Source organism: Protopterus annectens, chromosome 7.part1 (assembly GCF_019279795.1).
Source record: "Protopterus annectens isolate FY-2018-M chromosome 7.part1, PAN1.0, whole genome shotgun sequence".
NCBI classification, from domain to species: domain Eukaryota; kingdom Metazoa; phylum Chordata; order Ceratodontiformes; family Protopteridae; genus Protopterus; species Protopterus annectens.
The window spans coordinates 543,105,624-543,125,310 of record NC_056740.1 but is presented as its reverse complement, the minus strand read 5'-3'; the positions used below and the strand labels follow the sequence as shown (position 1 = coordinate 543,125,310).

At 39.9% G+C, this 19,687-nt stretch overlaps 1 protein-coding gene across 1 annotated transcript in view; it reads right to left on the bottom strand.

Moving 5' to 3' along the window:
* CGNL1 (cingulin like 1) overlaps positions 1-19,687 on the bottom strand; it is a 1,082,391-nt gene that overhangs the window by 997,253 nt on the left and 65,451 nt on the right. The window contains exon 3 of the mRNA XM_044078976.1: positions 1,062-1,167. Within this exon, the coding sequence (XP_043934911.1) occupies positions 1,062-1,167 (106 nt within the window). The remainder of the gene's footprint in view (positions 1-1,061; positions 1,168-19,687) is intronic.

Below are 19,687 nucleotides of genomic sequence, written 5' to 3'. Positions count from 1 at the left end.
ATACCTTGCAAGCTTTCAATCTGTGCCATATCCTTAAGCTTTGCAATAAGCCCTCTGTACAGAACAGACACAAAGGTCTTTCTGAAGTTAAAGTGGACCATATATTTCTTGAATAAGGCTGCAAATAATGGTAGTGTAAGTAAAGATGGAAATTTCCACACCAATTTGAGAAAAAGTAATGTAAAACTGAAAAAAAAAATAACAGTTACAGATTAAAATTTAAACTGATAAAAATTAACAGTTTGTATCTTCAACACTGATTTTGAAATCTTTCCCCATTCTCAGATCAACAGAGGGAAGATTTTAGCTTTGGTATGAAAATGTTACTTCTAAACTAGTAGTCATCTAAGACTATATGCTGGAGTTATCACAGTAAATGTACATGCAAAGTATTGTAAACCAAACTTTAGTCTTAATTAAACTTGGTATCTGTAGGGGAATAGAGTTTCCTGCAAATAAATGTCCTAATTTATTCTAAAGCAAGTGCTATAAAAACATGCAGCTGTTTCACACAATGGCAGCCTTGTGACAAAGTGATAGCAAACCCTATACACTTTCCAGAGCACCTGAATCCCACTACTGGTAGATGCATAATTACTTCTGTGTGACTGAAACACTTTGATGTAAATTCATAATCTCATCATGTGCAGCGGATTGAGAACAGACTGCCTTTTAAGGTCAGGCCTACCCTTGACTTTCCAAACAGGCTAACGGACTTTGTTGACATACATTTTAGCAAGACCATCAGATAAGACATCATTGAAAGTCAACTTTGATTAATGCCAAAAATCTGGAAACAATGTAGGGGCTAAGCAAACTGACTCACTCTAGTTAGCAAAATTAGAAAAGTCAGAATATTAACCCCTTCTTTTTGTTGCCAATTCTTTGAAACGTTTGCTGCCCTTTTGAACGATTATGTGAGTACTTACAGTCTGCATGGTCAGAAAACAATTAAATAGGACTAACCTTTAAAAGTAAATATGTGTAATATAAATATTTTCTTACTAACATTTTATTTTTAACTTGTTTCAGATTCTGGACATTTAAAAACAAAAGCTTACTTTGTTAGTGATTTGTGGATCCCCTGCAGCTCTAGACTTTAATGTCTGAATTTTTTCAAACACCAGGTTGACCTTCCTCCTGGTTGCATCATCACTATCTTTACTTCTAAAACAAAGGACAAAGGAAATTTCACAATTCAGCGGTTTAAAACAACTCAATTACTCTAGCATTTCAGTGCAGTTTCTGTCTTAATAGGTTAATAATGAAACAAATATTCACAACAGAGCTGGCTGACACCTCCTAACGTACCCCAATATACTCAGCAACAGCTAAAGGAAAATTTGAATTTTAAGGCAAAAGCAAAGTCAGTCACAAGTGTTTAAATTAAACATGTATTTTTAATTGTTCCATCAAAATTATTATTTTTTTTCTTTCTCAAACAAGTAAATGGAATTAACTGGATCGAAGACATTACAGACACTTCAAACAGAAGAATGACTGCCCAAGCACAGTACAGGAACAGCGTGTTACAGTACTACAATAACTGACGGCTAGTTGGTGTAAAGTTATTTTAGCAGACAAATAAATAGCACCATTGCAGAACGTGCAGTTTAGTTTAGCAAAGCATTTGCTTTCAAAAAACATTACTTGACTTTAACTTCATTTACTACACTGTGTACCAGAGACCACCTTTTCTTACTTTTATTTTTGAAGACATGGCCTTAGCCAGTATACTCAAGACTTTTATTATGGTGAGACAGTAAACCTTTAGTATAGCAAAATGCCCCACACTACATTCGACAAACACTGGTATTTTACACCACCACATTGTTGCTTCTGTTGTCAAAAATGTGATGGAAGTTTAAAGTAATCCTAAAATCTAGACAAATCAGCAGTCCAGATGTTACAAATGAGATTATTTTCAACAAAACAATTCCAACTGTATTAACTATGATGGAAAATATACACTGCGTTTATCAGTGTAGCTGTTAAATTGTTAATTTGGTCTTGCTTTAAAATAAAAGCATTTCTGATGGAGGTTATTTGTTCAAGTAACAGTGCAGCACAAATGTGGTTTATAAGGTTGAAGATCCCTTTCTGGGCAGAAGTCCACAGTGCATGAGGTTTGGTCAAACTATGTCTATTTGAAACTTTGGCTTTTCAAAGATGGAGAACTTGGATGTTATCCTGTAGGTTTATGCTTCAAAGTGGAAACTGAAGTTGGCATCTGTACCATATTCTGATTAATATTCTCTTTCACCCTAGACCTATCAGACCACCATGCCCCTCCCCCACTCACATATCAACCTCCCCCCCCCCCACAATTCCAGCTAAACTTAGCATCCCATATCATCCCACAGGATGGATGATCTCCTCATTCCACTGGGGAATACCTTTCAGGAAACATATCTTTTTATCCAAGCTGGACATACGAGCATTTCCTACCAGTGAGTGGTCATCTTCAGCAGGCTTGTAGAATTTCTTTACATTCTTGACCCCCTCCCTCAGAGCATATGCATGCATCTCTGTACATATTTCTATGGAGCTAGAGAGCATACATGCCGACACCTGTCTCTATTCCATAGCTCTGCAAATGCTGCATACTCTATCACCAGAGTAGCAAACCAGACCACCTCTCACCCACCAGGATGGGTGACAGCTAGTGTCAGCTGCATATTCTCATCATCCTTCATTGGTGCCCCAGTGCCTGGCATAGTAACTGAACCCAGGTCATCTGGGTCACAGTCAGAGCTTTATCCTTGGGGCATGAGGTCATCTATACTGTATGGAATTTTAACATTTAGCTGAACTATCAGCAATTTAGGCAGAGGAAACATCATAAACATCTTATACAAAGCACACCACTTGAAGTGCCATGCTCCACTCATAACTGCAATGTCAATATTGAAATGAAGAAACAGTTACCTAAAGTCTGACTAAAAAGCCATAGCCTTCTGAATTGTCTCAGAATTACAGGGATGCATCCACCCTGCAATTATATGCCCAAGACCACCAACAAAGTAAAAACAAAAATGGATTTATTTACAGTCTTATTCAATGTACCCCCTCCATCTCCAACCATTGTTTTCTCTAATTTGCTCACACTTCCTTTTTTTACCTCATATTTGCAACCTTCAGCATCTCCCACTAATATCTTAATGTGCTTTTTTAAAGCTATGCTTTACTAGTTTCACTTTCTAAATGTTTATTATTAACTCATGCACTTGTGTTTGTTTCACTAAATATGAAAAATATTACCATGTATGTATGCCACATTAGACGAATAAGTTGATAGACTGTAGGTTCATATAATATTGTTTGATAGTTTCTTATTGATATTATTCAACAACATAATATTGTGAAGCTTTTTTTTCCACTGGAAATGGGCTTGGGCTCTTTTGGCCAGTTGGATTTTCCCAAGAAGTGGAGCATACCCGGGAGAGAAGGTGGTATAACAAAACATCTCTGCTGTATCAAATAATATTCCAGGAATGTGTGCCCCTCCTTACACTGCCTTTAGGCCAGGGGAATAGGTGCTTGAGCCACCCTGCTCTGAATTCAGCTAAATTTCAGCTGGGGAAGCTCTAGTCCAGCAACACAATTAACAGCACAGAGGGGAAGCAAGCGTCAGCAACATCATCATCATCCTATGGGGACTTAAGTGACTATTTATGAAATTACATAGTGTTACTAAGTCTCTTAAACCTACTACAGTTACATTTTGTTACTACAGTTACATTTTGTTAGCAGCATTAAAAAAACTCTACAGAAAATATCAGTCTCCCAAAGGTGATATTTATTACCTGATTACAGAAAGGTTTTGGTTGCAACAAACATCCTTGTCACTGAAAACATAATATGCTGTGCTGATCTGGAAATGAGTTGATTGTCAGATGTGCTGTTATTGAGACCAGAGGTCTTATGTTAAATAAATCACAAACATCATTGCTGTCTAAGAGCATTGTACGGATTACTACCATCTCAGAACGCTTAGTCATACCTGCTATATAAAAAAATACAGGAGTTGTGCAGGACTTATCAAGTGTCTTCTCAAAATACAGTCTCTGTTTTTAATCCTTATGAGCTAGTCATATACAGCTGAACAGTTCTTCCAACGATTTTGCAACAAGGCATTATCTGATTTTTTTACAATAGACCAGTGATTCTCAGCTCTGGGACTTGCATACATACAAATATTTCAAGTACAGGCATTAATGCCCTTCTATCTAGCCTGCCAATATACCAAAACAGTTGTTATCATAATAAATGATCAGGCAGTTCTTAAAAATATCTAAACTAGTACTTGCTTTAATGTAATTTGGTAATCTGTTCCATGTATCACCTGCTCTCTCAGAGAACCAATTACTACACTTCTCATTCCTATAAAATATTCTGCTTAGGTTGTCGGATGATTCTCTACTACGTTTTTATAACCCCAAACAAATGGTTCAGTTAGCCAGGATTATATCTGATAACAGTGATTTGGAATATGAATTAAGGAGGTTACAACATATTTTAATTGAGAAAGGATATACAGAACAAATGTTGGATGACATTCATAATGAAATTAACAAGAGGAGAAATGAAAAGTTTTTCTACCTTTAGGTAAAGGTATCCTCAAAATTTACAGTGGAGTAAGCGATGAGAAAAAATGAATTACAGTTTTTAAATTATGAATGAAGTATGACGCTCAAATATGGTTTCAAGAACAGCATTATAAAAATTTTATTAAGAACAACTGGAAAGTATTAAGAGTTGATCCAGAGGTAAAAGTGGGCAATAAACCTTCATTTGGTTTTAAAAGGCATAATAATTTAATAGAAAGGATTGAAAAAAGGTGGATGGAGTTAAGTCACAGAATGATATAGTGGAAGTAAAGATACTAGGAAATTCGGAGCATGTAAGCAATGCAGTTTCATCTATGAAGGGGAAGTTATTGACTTACCATATTTTTCAATTTCAACAGGAATTTAATTGTAAAACTGCGGGGGTAGTGTGCCTAGCACTGTGATTTCTGTTATTCCTTTTATAAAGGAAAGACAGCATCTCCCTCAATAAAATGACTCTGAACATAATTATGACATTAATAAGAAGGAAACAAATGCCCTAATTAGGTACCATACTAGTTGCGCAGGAAAAAATAAATAAATAAATAATATATATACATATATACATATATATATATATATATATATATATATACATACATACACACATATATATATATATATATATATATATATATATATATATATTATATATATATATATATATATATATATATATATATATATATATATATATATATATATATATATATATATATATATATTCCCTTGCAGTTGGGGAAGAAAGCGCTTAACTTGTGGAATATTGTTTAACGTGTGGAATATTGTTTAACGCGTGGTTTTTGAACTATTAATGTGGTGTATTTCTACATCGTGCCTGCTTGTTCCATTTGCTGGTTTGGTTCTTCAGTTTGTTGTTGTTGTTGCAAAGACGTGCTCCAGAGAGCACCCCAGCACTACCAGGCTACAACTCATACCATACATTTCGGCCACAAAACCCAAACCGAAATACAAAAGGCAGGGGCGTATCCATATTCATCAAGGATACTCACACCTCCAGGTTAGTGGCACAGCACAATGCTTCAGAGATCATCCACGTGCAACTAGCAACGGGCAAAACTGCAATTCAAATTGTAGCTTGCTACAGATCACCCACCGTGTCCCAGGACCCCCATTCTGCATTTCTGGAAACACTGGGAAACATAAAGGTCCTACCAAACACCCTAATATTGGGTGATTTCAATTACCCAAACATTAACTGGGAGAACTACTCAAGTACTAACTCCCCTGACCAACATTTCCTAGAATTTATAAACTCAAACGCCCTGGATCAACTGGTCAACACTCCCACCAGAGGTGGCAACATATTGGACCTGGTCATCACCAACATGGGTGACCGGTGTTCCACAATGGAGGTCAACCCCTTGCTGGTTAAAGCTGACCATAAACAAATCACTTTGGATATCCACATTCCACCCCCACCCCCGGACAAGGAAACCACTGTGAAAAACTTTTCAAAAGCAAACGTCGTGTTACTTAAGACTGAGGTGGAAAGTTTCAAAGCCCCCATGCTAAAGGATAATGCTGTCCAAGCTGCAAAATCCTTTACTAATGCATTCTACGAGCACCTACAAGAATGCATGGATCGTGCTATCCAAAGCAAAACCAAGACTCAGTCCTTCAAGAAAAGGAAACCAGTCTGGTGGACCCCTGCATAAACAAGCTATACAATAGAAGGAGGAAACTAGTACAGAAGAGAGTAAAATCCCAAGAAGGGAAGACATCCCTGATCAGTACCAGCAAGAAACTACAATCCCTCATAAAATCATCCAAGGCGAGCTTCGAAAGAAAAATTGCCAAGGACTCCAATGATAACCATAATGCATTCTTTAGCTATGTCAAGAATCTAAGTGGCAATGCTCAGATCTGCTTGGAGTTAGTGCAGAATGGCACAAAATACACTGAACCGACCGATATCGCCAACATCCTGGCAGACAGGTTCAGTACAAACTTCACCCACCTCTCACCCCCTAAAGGGCCTATACCCATACCAGAAGAATGTAGAGACCCTGAAATCACAGACACTCAGGTTAAAACAGCCCTCTCCAAAGCCAAAAACACCGCCTCAATGGGACTGGATGGTGTCCCAGGCTGCGTCCTATATGAACTCAAAGACGAACTAACCCCTCACCTAAACATACTGTTCAAACTCAGCCTCTCCACAGGCTATGTACCCTTAGAGTGGCACACAGAAATGGTTATTGCATTGAGAAGGAGGCAACGTGTTGGAGAACCATGTCTCTACTGAGTTAAATAAGTTTTGGCTTAAAGAATGTAGTTCTGATATGCAGATGAGTCTACACTAATATGCTCATATAACTCCATATCAGAACTACATTCTTTAACCCAAAGCTTATTTAACTCAGTAGAGACATGGTTCTCCAACACGTTGCCTCCTTCTCAATGCTAAAAAACCAAGCTCCTACTCTTCACATCCACCAATGTCTCCCCCTTTAGATTTGTCAGTCAGTTCCAATAATAACACCCTTATATCCCCTGACCCTACCATGAAACTGTTAGGAATAACTATTGACAATAACCTTAACTTTGATAGCCACATAAACAACACCATAAAAGCAGTTAACAGGAATATAGGCTCCTTATATAGAATCAGATCTTTCTTAACTCCAACAGCTAGAACTAAGATTGCTCACACCTACTTAATTTCAACTGTTCTGTACACCTCACCCATATACACTAACCTAAAGAAAAATAATCTCATCAAACTAGCTAATTCCTACAACAGCACAGCCAGATTTGCCACAGGCAATCCCTTCCGAACTCACCACTGTCTTAGTCTGCAGCACCTAGGCTGGCTTGAACTACAAAACAACTTAATATTCTCCTAACTCACCATTACCCACAAGATATTCTACCAACCTAACAGCACTCCCATACTCTCCAAACTCATAACCCCCTACAAAAATCTAAATTCACTACGCTCATCTAACAAACTTCTAGCCAGTATAAGTAAAACCAACAACCTAGCTGGAGACTCCCTGTTTTCTAATACAGTGAGTAAAAACTGGAACCTATTACCTAATGAACTAACACTACTCTCTTCCTTACCTCTCTTTAAACAAAACCTCAAGACACCTAATAACACATTGGTTATGCCCTTGCAATAACCCTGACTAATCCTCAAATTTCTCCACCCATATCTCTTTCACCACACTTACTGCTACTTTACTGCTTACCCCCCAGAAGCAGGCCTGATACTAGTAAACACAACGTAACTTACGTTCTACACCTTACCTTGATGAAGTACTACAATTCTCTTTCATCTCACTGTATAATAACTTCTCTTTACTGTATCTAAATTCTATAATGTAAACGACTTGTTGACTTGTACGTGTTGTAATTTTTTGCAGATCTTCATTATTTATGTAACAATTGTGATCTATTTACTCTCATAATTTGTAATGTTTATTTTCATGATTTTTAACATTGTAAACATTTGGAGCTTTTCTCCCCGGGCCTCTACTGAAAATGGAAATAAATCCAGTTAGACTAGCCCGGTCAACAAATGTAAAATAAATAAATAAAAAATATTCCGCTCCACAAAGGTGGAGCCACAACAGGCCCCAGGAACTATCGCCTTATAAGCCTGACTAACTTGGTCTGCAAGGCTGTGGAGAGCATCATCATGGAACTCATTAACAGAGACATTGGGAACCTCCAAACACTGGACCCTACCCAGTTCAGCTTTAAGGGCAGATCATGCCTCCTAAACCTGGTGGACTTCTTTGAGACAGTTACCAGGGCTATAGACAAGGGAAAGATGGTACACACAGCCTACCTAGACCTCGCAAAGGCCTTCAACACCATTCCCCATTCTGGTATTATAGACAAGCTCACCAGCCTGAACATAAACCCCTATGTCACAAGATGGGTTGCCAACTGGCTCACGGACAGAACCCACATGGTGAGAGTTGCGGGAGCTAGGTCCGACTCTAAACTGGTTACAAGTGGCATTCCCCAGGGCTCAGTCCTAGGACCCCTCCTGTTTGGCATATACTTCTCAGAGATACAGGCAAGCACAGGAGGACTATGGCTGACCAAGTTCACAGATGACTGCAAACTAGGGGCTATAACTGACTCTCTGGCTGACACAGACATCCTCTAAAAGGGTCTCACTGAGATGGATACCTGATGTCAAAACCATGGCCTCAAGCTAAATGCCAAAAAGTGCATAGTCATCCCCTTTGTTAAAAACAAAGTACCCACAAACTACCACATAGGTGGTAGTCCCCTTAATATGGAAAATGTAATAAGGGATCTGGTGACCCAAGTAAATAGTAATTTCTCCTTTGATAATCACATTGCCAAAGCGATTAGAAAATCCTTTTATGTGGCCCACCTAATCTCCAAAGGGTTCACATCCAGATCAAATGAGGTCATTGTGCCCCTCTACTCATCACTCATCAGACCTATCATAGAGTACAACACCCCATCTGGGATGTACTTTACAAGACACCTGCAACAGCTGGAAAGACCACAGAAGAACCTCACCAAGAGGATCACTGGCCTCAAACTGATGCCCTATGCAGCTGGATAGAAGAAACTACAGCTGTACTTGGTTACATACCGCCTACTCAGAGGTGATCTCTGCCTGAAATACAAGGCCATGTCCAACCCAGAATTGATGGACATGCTCCACCTAAAGAAAACCTTATCCCCTCGAGCCACATGCTCTAGGGATCTAAACCTCACCACAACAATAAATAGGACGTGCCGGAGGGATAGAGTCCTGTCCCAGAGACTTCCCATGCTTTGGAACAAGATTCCAATCTTCATTAGGCAGAGCTCCTCGCTAACACTCTTCAAGAGAAACCTTGATGAGTGGATGGGAAACAGAAAGTTTACCCAGGGATCACTTCAGTGGCTCTGCTGCACAGAGGCACAGAGAACTAATCTAAGGGGGCGGCAAAAGCAAACACATTCTGGCTAGTCTTATAAGTGCCTTCAGCCAAATAGCCTAGTACCCACCTATGAACCTATAATAGTTGTACTTATGCAGCTGTTGTAAGCGGACTAAAGCAGTGTACACAGCATGTTCTTCTCATTTCAGACAAGGACATACACTGAATTCAAGCATTTCCAATGAATTAGCTTCCCTGAATGTCCATCATGAAGGTCATTTTTTGTACTAAGAGTCATGCAGCTATGCAGGATGGTATTCTGGTAAAGATAAATTTAGACGTTTGGTTGGCTGATTTTCCTGTTATTCAAGACACTAATAGAGGTAGAAAAAATTGTAGCATGATGTTTGAAGCTTTTTTACATTTATTTGAAGAGAGTTAACCATGTTTAAAAAGTTACAGGTTGATAACTGTTTTTTGAAAAGTATGGCTTTTTTGCAATGGTGTTTCAAAGCGCCTCACACTTTGGAAGTTTTCCAATGGAGTCATTGGGGGAATTGTGTTTTACAATGAACTGGGTCACATTTTTGAGGACTGTAGTTGCTATTTCATGAGATTATTAAAGACGATGAACAACAAATGGACAAATTATACAATGAAATACAACTGACTGATAAACAGTTGAAAAAGGATTTGTTGTTGGAAGTATATTATTCCAGGTACTGCATTTTTTTTCTAAATGTTGATAAAGTGGTGAATGATTTGAAAATGAGGAACTCTATATATAAAAAAAAAAAAAAAAAAAAAAAAAGAGAGAGAGATGGGGATGAAAGGGAATATGCTAGCAGAACAGCATACCCATCACCAAAGTACACAATGGTAACATTATACAGGATGTGAGTGATCAAACTGAGTTAGATGAGAATCATCTAACACTGGACTACTTCCGTCTCAACCTTTTGTGGAAAATGAGAAACGGTTGGTAAGACATAAGGGCTTGGAATTCAGAAACTCTTCTAGCAGACGTGATAACTACTAACAGGATTGTTTTCCATGTGTAAAAATTTAAGGATGCTGATGCTGCAAGCTCAAAAGGATCCTGAGTGAGCTTTTCCAGGGCAAAATTTAGATCCCAGGGAGGAGGGACAGGTTTCCTGGGAGGACTAATGTGAAGGATGAGTTAGATGACAATTATGAAGGGGATTTTCTAGGAGATCCCTTACAACCACAACCCCACCCCTTCCCTGGAGGAGATCAGAAACGACAGCTCAGAAAGTTCAACAAGGAGCTTCAGGGTAGAGGACCCATACGAGTTGGTCTCAAAGGATAGGGAGGGGGAAATACAAGAGGTTGAGACAGAAATAGTCTAATGTTTGAGTAGCCTGACCTGCACTAACAAGTCCCCTCTTGACTATCCTGTACCTAATAGTGGAATAAACGACAACATAGTTGCAACCTTTAACAGGTTTAAGATATGTAATGATAGCTTGGAGATCGACCACAGACATTTTTCTTTCTTCACTAAAGGATTTACCTTTGTGCCCACATAAAAGATGGATTTGAGGGAGGTTTTACTTGATTTAAAATTATATGCAAGGAAGTTAAATTTTAGCATTTTGTTTTCTAATAAAAATAATCTTCCTTCTGTTAAGATAGAGGGTCCACAAATGGTTAGGAAAAGCATTTATAATCCCCCTTTACATCCCTTGCTTTCTTTATTTGAAAAATTATTTACACAAGACATTTGTAGATGGCTTTTGGGGAACCATTACAGGTGGAAAAAAAGTTGACATATGATGAACAGCAGCTCAGGAGAGAAATTATAAATAATGGGAAGGTCAGAACCATGAAGGATAAAGGGGGGACATTGTACTCATGCAGACTATTAATTACTCTACCAAGATGTTTATTTTGCTCAAGAATGACCAACAATATATCAGTGAGTCTAAAAATGAGATTAATGTAGCTTATAGTAGAATACAGGTTTACACATAAGGTTTATTGATAGAAGAGGCAATTGATTATGACATCTATAATTTTTTAAAAGTGGAACACCCTATAGTACCTAGTATATTTGGTATCCCTTTAGCAAATCATTAATGGCATACTCATTTAAGGAATCCATATTCAGCTGCAAATTAATAAAAAGTTGTAAAAGAAAAAGTAATCAAAATTAGTTACCGAAGAACTCTGAGAGAAAGAATAGTTGTGTAAAATGACAGGCAATGTAGGCCATAAAGGTGACATCGGCATGTACCATTCCTCAGAACTGAATGCCCTGGTCAGAACACCAGTCCAAGGGTATGAGGTATATAACATCATCCAATAAACAGCAAGTACCACGGGGGTACGAGGGTGGGATGGAATACTGCAACATGGAAGAGAAGGACATCTATGGTTATGCTAAGATTTTACACAACTATTCTGTGTCCTTCTATTCCCATGTTACAGTATTCATAACCTTTGGGAGAGTACCAAAGCTCATGGAAGAAAAAGGGAGAATGGAGCAGAGGAGGTTTCTATGAACCCATGCAGGATTGCCCTAGCAAAGCCTGCTCTGGACCTGGAGATAGTGTCCAGTTTGTAATGTTTGATGAAGGTATGGACAGAAGACCATGTGGACACTTCCAAAACAGATGCACTGTCCATACCTTTGAAGAGGCTGCTACTCTACTGGAGTGGGCCTCTACAGAGGTAGAGAACGCCTTCCCATGGGAGACATAAATGAATGAGATTGCTTTAGAAATCCAAGTAGAAACAGTTTGTTTGGAAACAGGTTTTCCCAGTGCCCTGGGATGGAAGGAAACAAACAATTGCTCTGATTTTCTAATTGGCTTGGTTTTGTCCAGATAAAATTGGAGTTGTCTGTGCACATCCAAGGAATGAAGAACCTTTTCACTAGCATTTATGGGGTTAGGAAAAAAAATTAGATTCCAGGGAGAAGGGACAGGATTTCTGGGAGATCTAATGTGAAGGATGCTTTTGAGGAAGAGATTAACTTCTAGCCTAGAAGCTAGGGGAGGAGATAAAGGCAGACATTCTGAAATGGCTGACAGATGGGCTTTAACAGAAGAGTAAGCCAGCCCAGCCTTAAGTAGCTCACATAAATAGGAAAGCACCAATGGAATGTCCACTGAAAATGGATCCAGGTCTTTCTTTAGACACCAAATGGAGAACCACTTCCATTTGGATAAATAGGATCTCCTAGCGTTGGGTTTCCTAGTCTCCTACAGGACTAGAAGCACATCCTCAGAAAACAAACATGTCAGAAAGGGATCAAAAGCCTATCACCCACAGAGTTAGATTCAGGGAGGAGAGATGTGGATGGATAAGCGATCCCTTGTGTGGGAAGTTTCACCTTGTGGGTTAGCTTGTGATGATTGCCCTAGGCTAAATGCAGAAGGAGAGAACCAGAGCTGTCTTGGCCAAAAGGGTGCCACCAGCAAGATTTTTGTCTCGTCCTGCTGTATTTTCAGTAGGACCTTCTGAATGAGTGGGAAGGGGGGGAATGCATAAAGAAACATCCCCTTCCATGAGAAGGATAGGGCATCCACCTTCCATACTAGACTGTCTAGAACTCTGGCACAAAACTTTGGAAGTTGCCTGCATGAGGAAGGCAAATAGATCTATTTGAGGAGTACCCCACTCATGAAGAATGTCCAGAAACACATCTTTGTGAAGCCACATCCACTTGTGGGCTTGTGTCATGGACCTGCTGAGAGCACATTTTGAGTTGAAGGAATATAAACTGCTTGCAACAAGACCCTCACTTGAGAGGCAATCTCCCAGGCTTGAAGGGCCAACCTTCAAAGCAGTTATGATGTGGTGCCCCCCTCCATTTGTTCACATATTATAGAACTGTTTTGTCTGTGAATAACTTCAGGATCCTGGGAGTGAGGAAGAATGAAAGGTTTGGAGTGCCAGGATCAAAGCCCTCATTTTCCTTTACACTGATATGTCGCTTCTTGCTAGAGGAAGACCAAAGGCCCTGGACTTTTAAGTGATCCACAGAAGCTCCCCAAGTCTGATGCATCTGTGTAGAGTTCCTGAACCTGAGTTAGCTGTTGAAAGGGAAGGCCTGTGTTCAGCTGAATCTGCTGAATCAAACACTGTACTTCTCTCTTTATGCATGGGAGAAGAGGGAGTACAAATTCCAGAGGATGGGCATGCTGGCTCCAAACTGTTTTTAGAAACCACTGGATTTTCCGCATGTGAAATCTGGCTGGGGTAGCATGGGAATAAGTGATTCCATGAACCCTATTATACACAAGTACTCCCTGGCAGAGATGGAGGTTAAGGGGAGTAGAGATGGAGGTTAAGGGGAGTAGATAAAGGAAGTAGCCAAGCACAGTTTGCACTTTTTGAGGAGGGATGTAAGCCATCATCAGATCTGTACTTAATCTACATCCTAGGAAAATCTGATCCTAGAAAGGACTGAGAGAAGACTTGATGGAGTTTATGGTGAACCTGATGCCTTGCAGAAGAGAGATAGTGAATACTAGGTTTTCCTTTAGGGTGTCTGGGTGGACTGCCTGAATTAGCATGCTGCATAAATAAAGATCAGTATTCCTTGGAGCCTGCAGAAGGCAATGAAAGGAGCTAAGCATTTTATGAATACCCCTTATCATGCAGGGACTTGAAAAGGGCTGCAGCATCAGCACCAAAGAAGGCATCATTGTCCAGAGGTGCATCCATAATTTTAGGCTTGATGCCATTAGGCAAAGGTTGGAGTCTTAACCATGAGGTTCTCTTAAGGATAGAACCCGAAGCTTGCTGATCTAGCAGAATCCTCAGCTGTGTCATAACTGCATTTAATTGAACGTCTAAGCACCTGGGCTGAGGTAGACAGTAAAGAGGCAAGCTGAGCCTTGGCTGCAGCATCAGGAGTGTCTGATACCAGCTGAGAAACTTGGGTAAGCAAGGCCAGAACATGTTTATCCAGGATGTAGTAGATTAGTCAAATCTGCCCAAAACTTCTGTGGTTATTTTGATTTACTGTCTGCAGATTACAGTAGTATTGTTTTTAATCTTGTAAAATGGATTTTTTAGTTTTGTTCCTAGATTACCTGTATTTAATGTTATCTTGGGGGGTCTTTAGTGGAACGCCATAAAGCCCATGTTTTGTTTCTAAGGCTAATTTTGAGTCTAGACTCTTTTGAAATCCATGTCGCACTTTATCTGTCCAAAATGCTGCAATCGATACAACAATTCATTTAAGTCATACAGTTGGTAGAAATACATCATCGGCAGACTTGGGTAGCAAACTCCTGAAATTAAGTCAATCCCAAAACCAAGCCACTTGTGCATATTAATAGGTAGAGAGTATTTTGCTTCTTTTTCTAACATCATCGCCTTACAGGCATGCCTTTTAACTTCAGTAAAAACTATTTGTCAAATAAACACTTGTATCATACAGGAGCACCTTCAAAGGCTATAGAAAGACTAATGTTACAAGTACCTAACAACCGGCTCCCACTAAATATTCTAGCAAATCTGACATGGCTTAGAACAGCCCTCTTTTTATGCAAAAACAAATTTCATAACTGGTCTCCTAATATTCCATTAAGCAAAATATGCAAGAATTTCTCCTCAGTCTAATACATAGTTGTGCCACCAGACAAGCCTTAAAGATACAATTCTGTTAAGCTCACACATGCATTATCAATGCCTTGAAATAATATGTATCAGTTTTTAATGATTACAGAATTTGTTTACAATATTTACATCACTTATAGCCTTTAATACACTAAAATGCTACAGTCCCCTACAGCACTTGCAACTATATACATTTGCTTAAAAGTGTGTGGAGCCCCCTAAGGGGTTATATCACTCAAGAAAGTGGGAAACCTATTCAGAATAGGTCTACTGCACACCCACCCTTGAGCATCTTTGGGCACACACGAAGTAATATAAGGCTTAACAGAGCCACTCCCATCTCCAATACAAACAGTGAACGAATGCACAGCTCCTGATGCTTGATTCTCGAACAAATGAGCTTTAGGGTTCTTGTTCCTTTATAGTTGCCAATTTCAAAAAAAAGTTCATACTTGCTCTCATGAAGTCCATTCCTTGGAATCATATTTCCCTTATTAATGTCTTGCTTTTCAAAATTCAAAATGCGATTCATGAAAAAAAAAATTGCACTTTATTTTGCTTTTGCCTCTTCTTAAAAGTACTCAATTGTATTTATTCTGCTGCATTTATTACTGCTTGGTAGTAGCCTGATTAAATTGTAACTGTTATTCTAAGCCTTTCGGTTTAAGCACTTGGGCTTCAGACCAGTTGTTTTACATTAAGAAGGTTTGTGGTCTGCACTGTTGTGGCAGGACAGATAGCTTACATCCTTCTAAGCTGGGAATTGCTGACTGAAGGCTCAGTGTCTGTTATTCTAAAAGTGTATTAATTCTGGTTTAAACACTTTGGCTTCAGACCAGTTATTGTACATTAAGAAGGTTTGTGGTCTGCACTCTTGTGGGAGGAGAGGTTAGATTCTGCCCTTCTGAGCTGGGAATTTCTGGTTAAAGGATTATTGTGCCCGATTATTTGAACTGTTTCTTTCTGAAATTGGTGCACCTTGTTTGCAGCAGCATAGACTAGATTCAGGCCTGCTGAATCTAGCTTTGTTTGTACAGCTTGAGCACTAATCCAGGCCGTCTCTTTTGGAGAAGGTTCCCCTGCACCCTAGTGGTGGAGTGTGCAGTTAGAACTTGTCTGATTGAAGACTGCTGGAACAGGGCTCAGTTTTGAGCTTTTTTACTGGTTAATTGGGTAATTTGTTTAAATCAGTTTGCTCATTTGCTACTGTTATATATATAAAAAAAAAAATACACTTTATGCATCGCCGCTTAGCTAGGGTTAAACTATTCCTGGCGCCATAAAGTCTGCTCTTCAAATTTTCCCTTAGAACTAGCCAGCTTTTTAGTTTTAGCATTCAAATCTGTTTCTTTGAACTCAGCACTTGTTCAGAACTCATTGTAAGCACTAAATAAGCTACAAATTACTACAACACTCAACATTCTTCACTTGTCTAGAGGAAAACAGTTTTTAATACTTAATAAATAAGCACCTATCCAGCCATGTCTAAGGGTCAGCTCCCGGTGTTTTCTCCCATCTACCTGATGAATCTGGGCATCTTGGGGCAATGCAGCAATTGCCTCATGTACACAGACAACCCTTTCCTCTTACCATCCAACACTACAACCTGTGAGAGATGCACTTATATAGCCAAGCTGGAAGCAAAGCTCTCTTCATCCAAGACTAGACTAGACAGTCAAGAGGACAGGGTAAACACTTGAACCACACCACACTCATCACATAGTCCCTCAAACCCTACACCAACAAAACACACACATAGCAATGCAAAACTCACACCTACATTCACGGAGTCTCTCAATAAAAATCTGCTCAAACAACAGAGACCTCCAAAGCAGAAACGCATGCAACCTCCACCCCCCCCCCCCAACACAACCCAAATGACACATAGCCCACAAACACAGTGTGCCACTCAACCACAGCCCATAAGGCATAACAACGTACCCAACACTCTGGTCATAGATGACTCTATAGTCAGGCACACTGATGTTTCACTCACCAGGCTAAACAAAGAGAAAGTTACTGTCAGCTGCCTGTCGGGTGTCAGGATCCATCACTCCACAACAACTACAAATATGTCTCTGTCACTGTTCATGTTGGTGTGAATGACCTGAGATGTACCTCCCTAGACTACATGAAAAGAGACATGGAAGAGCTCTCCAATCTTGTAGCCCAGGCAGGTATGACCTTAGCCCTGAGTAGCATCCTGACATCACCCAGAATGATACCACAGTACAAGGACAAAATGATTGACTTAAACAATTGGCTAAGCTTCTGGTGTCATTCTGAGGGGATCCAGTATCCGTCTGCCTGGGATGACATGATCGACAGACCATGATACTTTGCCAGAGATGGCCTGCACCTGGCCCTTGGGATTCTGGATACTGATTAAGGCTCTTGCCACACCCTATAGTGCCTTTTTTAGGCAAGGTTCAAATAACAAATTCACCACCGCAACAGGTACAACCAAGCAAAATCTGAGAGTAATGCTACTCAGTGCTAGAAGTCTAAACCTCAAAATGCATTCACTCGAGGCACTCCTTAAAATGGAGAACATCAACATCTGTGCAGAGACAGAGATATTGTTCAAGGCTCGAAAGAGCACCCCTGCATTACCAGGCTATAATTCATACCACACCTTTCGGCCATTTAAACTGGACCGAAACACTAAAGGTGGAGGTGTATCCATATTCATTAAGGATATCCACACCTCCAGGCTAGTTGCTCAGCATAATGCGTCTGAGATTATCCAAGTGCAACTAACTCTGGGCAAGACCACAATCCGAATTGTAACTTGCAACAGATCCCCCACCATGCCCCAGGATTCCCACTCCTCATTTCTTGATACACTGGAAAATATTAGGGTACAACCTAACACCCTAATAATGGGCAATTTCAACTACCCCACCATTAACTGGGAAAACTACTCATGTACCAACTGTTTTTCTCAATGTTTTCTGGAATTCATAAATTCCAGCACCTTGGATCAACTTATCCCACCCCCGTGAGGAGCAGCAATATCCTAGACCTGGTCATTACCAACATGGGTAACCGGTGTTCCACACCAGAGGTCAATTCCTCGTTGGTCAGATCCGACCACAAGCTAGACATCCACATCCTGCCACCACCACCAATTAGGGAAACCACCGTAAAAAATTTCTCCAAATCCAACTTCACGCTTCTTAAGACAGAAGTGACAAACTTCACGACACCCATGCAGATGGACAATAGAGGTACAACTGCTGAATCCTACACAAATGCACTTAATAAGCACTTACACAAGTGCATGGATCGTGCTATCCCTAACAGAACCAAGATGCTATCCTCCAAATAAAGGATGCCAATCTGGTGGTCCCCTGCCATAAACAAACTCTACAACAGAAGAAAGAAACTGTTGCAAAAAAAAAAGTAAAATCCCATGACTGGAAAAACTCTGTCAGCCTCAGTAAGAAGCTGAGATCCCTCATAAAATCCTTCAAAGCTAGTTATGAAAACAAAATCGGCACTGATTCTAAAGACATCCACAAAGCATTCTATAGCTATGTCAAGAATCTCAATGGCAACACTCAGATCTGCTCTGAGTTACAGCACAATGGCACTAAACATACAGAACCAAATGATATTGCCAACATCCTGGCAGATAGGTTCAGTGCTAACTTTACCCCCCCACACCCCCTAAAGGGCCCATCTCTACACCGAAGAATGCAAAGTTCCTGTAATTATGGCTGCACAGGTAAAAAAGTACAGTTTTGTACCTACCGTAAATGTAGATGTCCGATAGGTATGCATCTGCAGTCCTAACATATGAGTTGTCCTGCCTCAGGCAGCCCTTCGATCGGCCGGATTCCAAAGTCTGGGTCTGGCCTCGGCTGATGTCGCACTTCACCCGATGTCACAGCTGCTGTTTATTGGGTATAAAGGCATCAGCCGACGCCATTTTCCTCAGTGTTTTTGCCCCAGATGCCAGGTGCCCTCTAGGAAGGCTAAATTTGGATAAATGCAAATAATTCCAAACAGTAGAGAGCAAACAATATAAAAATATATATACATATATACAAACAAATACACCATAATAGATTCCCCCAGCTAGCAAAAAGAGGGGTAAATACCCTAGGAATACCACAGAGGGGAAGGAGGGTGGGTAATCCTGACTGCAGATGCATACCTATCGGACATCTACATTTATGGTCGGTACAAAACTGTACTATGTCCTTCAAGGATGCATCTGCAGTCCTAACATATGGGTAGAATACCATAGCCAAACTGGGGGAGGAGGCACTAAGATAAAGATGGTGTAGTTAAGATCCCTTGCAAAACAGCAGTTGCAAAACCCGCTCGGGATCTAGAGTATAAGGGAAGATTATAATGCTTGGCAAATGTATGCACGGAGCTCCAAGTAGCAGCTTCTAAAATGTCTTTGGTAGCCACTCCTCGTAGGAAAGCTGTAGTGGTGGCTGTAGCTCTTGTGGAATGAGGTCTGATATTTTCAGGAGTTGTCTTTCCATGAAAAGAGTAACAAAATCGAATGCAATTTCCTATCCATTTTGAGATTGTCTGTTTTGAAATTGCTTTTCCTTGCATTCCTGTTGCATATGCTACCAG